Below are 6000 nucleotides of genomic sequence, written 5' to 3'. Positions count from 1 at the left end.
CTCAAGAGGAATGTTCTCATCTGGAGAAAATACTGCCCATTCCCCCTTTTAGAATTTGTTCAGTTCTCTATCAAAAGTCCTGGCTCTTCATATATACTTTAAACTATAAATAAACACTGCATAGTTCAATGTTCTTGATTTTCTTTTTTTTTTCTTTTTTCTTTTTTTTTTTTTTTGTTTTTTTGTTTGTTTGTTTTGATTTGAAAAATTATTGCAGTACAATTAATTCCTGTTGGGAGTTCAGTAAGGAGCAAACAGCACGGGAGTATGGGTGGTCCGTATAGGCCCTGGAGCTGGTCGGAGGAGTGCTGGAGGAAGTGCTGAAGTCTGGAAAAGGGTGGCTGCTGGGGCTGTGCGAAGACTGAAGGGGGAATTCACAGCCACAGCAGCAGCAGCTGCTGCAGCTGCTAGTGGATTTGGTAAGATTCGTGGAGCCATTGGCTTTGAAGGTTCCTTTGAAAATACTAATTTTACCTGCAGGGAAAAGAGAAAACAAACAAACAAGAGAGAAATAATTCGTTCACATTAACAGCATGACAGGGAGCTTGACTTAAGATTCTAAGTGCAAAATCAAGTAAGAGAGGCCTTGTAGTGGCTACGGACTCTATGAGATGAAGGGTCATAACAGATCACACAACTCATGCATTGGTCAAAAGTGAGCAGGATTTGTTCAAGGACAAAGATTTTCAAAGTGTGGCTGTGGGCTCACACTTAATCACCAAGATTTATAATTTAATATGAGATTAGAAATCAAATCAAGCCTAAAGAGCAGCTGAGCGATCGGCACCAAAGTAAAGCTGCATGTACCCAGCAAGATTTAAATATGGAAGAATTCACCATCAATTAAAAGACCTCCATCTGGACACCTTTATTATAGAAAGAGCAGAATGAAAACACCTCTTATTCCCTGGTCTGACTAAGAAGGTACTTTTGTTTTTATCATTAGGATGCAAATTCTACTTAAAATTAAGATCTCCAGCGAGCTCCTGTTTATTAGCTTCTGCCTCTAATAACAAACAAACAATTTGGAAAACTCCTCATTTAAAGTTTCCAAAAAGGCAAAAAAAGTAAGCTCGAGCTTTTCCCAGAGCAATCGAAAATACTTGTGGAGGTTCTTTATTATTGAAGAGAATTACATTTGTGATGCATACAAATTAACATCATGGTCATCTATATAGATTTCTGGGGAGTTCAGTGCAATTTCAAGTTTCTAATGAGAAGCCAGGAGACCGAATACCTTTGTCATCCTGGTTTTATCACTGAGATAAAAACAGAAACCTCATCCACTGACAAAACTTCTCATTGGCTCAGATGGACTTGCAGTAGGTCTGTGTCCTGGCATGACCTGAGGCCCTTTCTAAAGAACATAGACCTGAATTGTGGTACTGAATATATGGAATATGAGCATATGTACCATAATGTGATACATCTTGGTGTAAGTATGGACACTTCTCACTCACAGGGAAACAATTTCTCATACTTTAATCGAAAAGGGCTTTGAAAAAATTAACTTGCACTATATCAGTGCTATACATTCCACTCAATAGTACCTTGGCATGAACCAAAAGTGAGTTTCATCTTTACACTATCATCATATTAAAAAAACACATTATTTTGGTTCTTTACCGGCCAGATGGATGCTGGATTTTGACATTTCCTAATACCCACTGCCAACTCTGCTGGCCTCAAGGTCCTTTAAAGCTCTCAGAGAGATACTCGGAGGGCACCAGAATCTGTAATTATCTTAAGGGAGGACATAATGAATGCTAGATACAATATCCTTCATGGTGCGATGAAAATCAATGATCTGATCTTTTCCTTGATCACTGTTACACTCACTGATCCAAACTATCTTCTTCCCTTGCAGAGCATGTGACTTCTTCCTCATTCCTTACATTAAAAAAAAAAAAATCCTGAGTTCAAAGTACAAAAACAACACAGCCCAAAACAAAAGGGCTGTGATTGTGATCTACAATTCCCAGTGAAAAATGTTTTTCATATTACTTTATTGCAGAAAGTTAGGACTATCAAATGCCTGATAACCTCTTTCTCTCTAGTGTAGTATTTATACATGCTGGACATTTGTTGCTTAAAGAAATATTAAGGAAGTCCTAACATTACAAGATTTCTTAAACTCTGAAATAGTACTGTGGGAATTCATAAAGCTTCTTTCTTTGAAGTAGGCATAAATAGACTAGACAAAGCTGCACAATGATATTAAAAAGACTGCACTGGAAATTGTTTGGTCTAGAAAAGCTATGAGAATATAGTATGTCCTTTTTCTAACTTCTGTAGGGAAAAAGATATGGTGATGCTCATACATTTATTTGTCATGAAGAACAAAGCTCCTATTAGATTTTATATTGACTCTGATTCTGTGATTATCTTGCTATCCTTGGAGGAATCAGGAACTTCTAATGAAGTTAGATAGCTTTGCAGTTAATTTATCAAAATGGTTCTGACTTCAAGATAACTTCAGGTAATATTTAGCATATACAGTACACTGAAACTACATTTCAAATCTTGTTGCTATGCCATTCTGCATTCTGAATGACAGCAATTTTGGTATTCTTTTCTATCCAGATCAAAAAAAGACTAACTAGATAACTTCTCTTATCCTTTCTCAGTGTAGACTCCATTCTACCCTTTCTTAAATCCTCTTCGCCTCTTTGCTCACCTCTGGCCTGACCTGTATATTGTGAGCAACTGGGAGTGAGGGAGAAGGAAAAGGACACATTGCTTTTATTTTTTTTATGCAGCAACTAAATGATCTTGATCCTTGGCTGGAGTTCTCAGAAATCACCATTACATAAATCAGCAATCAGAGAATGGTGCACAACAGTAACAGTACTGTATTTCCTAAATACAGTTCTGAATTTACTAAAGCAATAACAATCCTGACGGAGAGGATTTAGTCATTCCATAACATACTTACTAACTACATATTTTCTATTCCTTTCAGTATAGCTTACATGTACTGGAGACCTTGGTCTTCCTGGTGGACTATTGAAAAACCCTGTGGGACTATTTCCATACCAGTGGACACAACAGAATGGTGCACTACATTATGCTACAGCATCTGGGAAAGCTCCTACCCAACTGAATCACGCATGCAAATACCAATCATGAACACTACTCCAACAAGGACATATTTTCTGTTGTCAAGGAAAGAACTTTAACTCAACTTAAAAAGAACTGGGGTTTCAAGAAAAAAAAAAAAAGCTCCATAGTCTGTCTGCATTGGAGAAGATGGTCAAGGAATAAGTGGCTCATCTCTATGAGGCCAATGAATCAACATCCTCTCCCTGCCAAAACTATATATAAACCCTTAGAAAACATCATGGCACATAAAACAATCATGCAGTTTATATGATGGAGATAAATGTCAGATGTTTTACTATCCCACCCACATTATAAGCTGTTGCTTAACTAATGGCAGGATCCTAGCGGGGTTTTTAGTTAAAAAGTAAACCTTTTGCTCAGCTTTTGAAGCTAGTAAGAACTGTATTTGGGATAGTTTATCCTGGCAGTAAAAAATGTGATCAGAACCATCCTGAAACTGAGTCGAATGAAATGGGAGATGTATTTTTTTATTGTTTCCATTGTTATCTGACTAATTTTCTAAATAAGGATAAAATAAAGGATTTAAGTTTTATAGTGTTCCATTTAGTCATTTCATCACTATTGTCCTCATGAAAACTGGAAAAATCCTGTTTGACATCTGGATGTTACTTTTGTCTGTTGCTCTCTAATGACCCTTGAAGCAAGCTTCTTTTCTGAGGTTATTCAGAGTAGCTACAAGTGAAAACAAGGAACCAGGGGTTGTAGACAACACCCACCAAAGTAAACACAAAGACCCTTGTAGGCTTCCATGGGCTCATTCAGACACTTGTATATTCCCATCACTTATGCTATTCCTCTCATTTTAAACATTTTTCCACTTACATTTTCCAAAACCCCTACTTATCAGCATTGAAATAAAAGTAAAATTAAAAGATGATTGGCTTACCCCTAGAGGATGCGTTCCCTTTTGGAGTTTGTTGTAAGGGCTGTATTTAGGTTTAGGTGGCTTCCCAGCAGCTCTGTCTTTGTGCCTTCTACTGCTTATGTGCTGTTAAAATACATTTGGGGAGCAAGGAAAAAAAAAAAGAAAAAAAAAAAGAAAAAGAGAGAGAGGTATTTCTTTAATAGATAATTTTACAAAGCTTCTGCTTTACACAAGGGTGCTCCAACACTGAAGGCTACTAGTCTCCAAAACAGCATTACTTGGACTAATTCAGTAACGAATGGGAATAGGGTCTGTTCCATTTTGAACTATTTTTTGTGCATCACGTATTGGGAATGTGATTTTCCACAGTGCTCGGTTCAACTCCACTTCCACTGTAGTCTCACCTTTGTTAATTTCAACAGGACCTGAATCTGGTCAAAGATATAAGCCTTTGAAAAGTTCCTCTCTATCTCTAAAAAGCATCCATCAAATTTAATCCACTGCTGATAAAATGTTTTGAAAGTGTACTAGGTAGTAGAGCATCCCCTTTTTTTTTTGGGGGGGGGGGGGGGGGGAAGAGTAACAAAAATTGTTAAAATCCCTAAGAAGCTCAGACACACTTTTAAGATTTCACCTGAAAGATGGTTACATACCAAATTAAGTGATAGTGAAAACACCCCACAAAATCCATTTTCTTCAAAGGATCTATGAGACTTTACATGAGTCCTTCTACACAGAATTTATTGCAATATTAGATGTAAAGGACTTTTTTCAGAACTATAGTATTACTTGATTTTCATTGTCAAGAGAGTTCTCAAAAAAAAAAAAGACAAAGAACTGGACTTTTTTTTCCCCCTGAAAGCAGAAGACAAGAATTGCTATTGTCCATTACAGAATTTATCTTCATTCTTGTAAAGTTCCTTAACAAGTATTTAATTCCAAGAGGCATATGGAATTAAACTAAGTGTTTTTCAGAACAAAGGCTTTGTTCATCTGAAGAATTACTGAACATAACAGTGTAATTGCAATGTAGAGGTCATGCTTCTCAGTTTAGAGTAACACTGATAAAAAAAAATATTACAAATCCTCTCCATCGTTCATTTCCAAGCAGGTTATGAAGTGTTTTATGAAAATACTGGCTGCAAACACCTCCACAAACACCCCCACATCCTTGTCAAGGCAAATATCATGCAGCACACTAAATGGCAGAGATTATTTGCTCATGACAATTATAGTAGTAGCCTAAAGACAGTTGTTATGTTGCAGTTTACAGTTGCTATACGTCTTTATATATATATGTATAATATCAAGAGCTTTTGGAAAAATATAATATGTGCAAGGGAAAACCCAAAACAAAACATGCAGTGTGAAAGACAAGAGCAGAGGGCAAAATCTGTAAGCTTCATTTAGATGTGAACTGTTAGACTGACACATGCTGATCGTGTTGATACTTTATCACCATGAAAACAAAGAACAGCCAAGGATTCACACTCCGCAAGCTAGCTGAGTACCTGTTTCAGTTGTGTCTCAGAGTTTACGTGCACATCACATATTTCACAGTGAAATGTTTTGTTCTGAAGGCCTGTGTTGCCTTTATTCACAGGTCCTTTTCCTTTTACGCCTGCCCGGGGAAAGGCTTTTATGGTTCCGCTTCCATTCCGAGCTTCCAGCATAGTTTTGTGCTTAGTCCCTGGAGACATTAAGAAATGGGAAACAGAAACAACTTTGGCAATTTGGCTGCACTCATCGCTTTATTTTCTTTTAAGAAGAAAATCATATGAATCTTATTTTGGTGCCACATGCTGTCCTTGGAATATGCCCGTGTTTGTCTGTATCAGATTCATACTGATGTAGCAGTATTTCACCTCTGATATTTAATTATTAAATTACATATCTGTAGGTAGTGCACTAGAACAAAGCAGCCACACCAGAAAGTAGTGGCACAATCAGGTATCCTGATGTGAAGTTAAATGGGTGTGACTTTTCTCATTAACTCCTGCTGCTAATAAGAC

General features: G+C 37.0%; 1 protein-coding gene across 1 annotated transcript in view; it reads right to left on the bottom strand.

Annotated features, from left to right (window-relative positions):
* Window positions 1-240: 240 nt before the first annotated feature.
* ZNF385D (zinc finger protein 385D) overlaps window positions 241-6000 on the bottom strand; it is a gene marked incomplete at both ends in the record, with an annotated part of 417992 nt that continues 412232 nt past the window's right edge. The window contains 3 exons of the mRNA XM_084260182.1: window positions 241-474; window positions 4010-4111; window positions 5500-5678. Of these exons, the coding sequence (XP_084116308.1) occupies window positions 241-474; window positions 4010-4111; window positions 5500-5678 (515 nt within the window). The remainder of the gene's footprint in view (window positions 475-4009; window positions 4112-5499; window positions 5679-6000) is intronic.

The sequence above is a fragment of the Gallinula chloropus genome (genome assembly GCF_964237585.1).
Source record: "Gallinula chloropus genome assembly, chromosome: 2".
NCBI classification, from domain to species: Eukaryota; Metazoa; Chordata; class Aves; order Gruiformes; family Rallidae; genus Gallinula; species Gallinula chloropus.
This window is presented reverse-complemented; position numbering and strand designations above follow the sequence as displayed.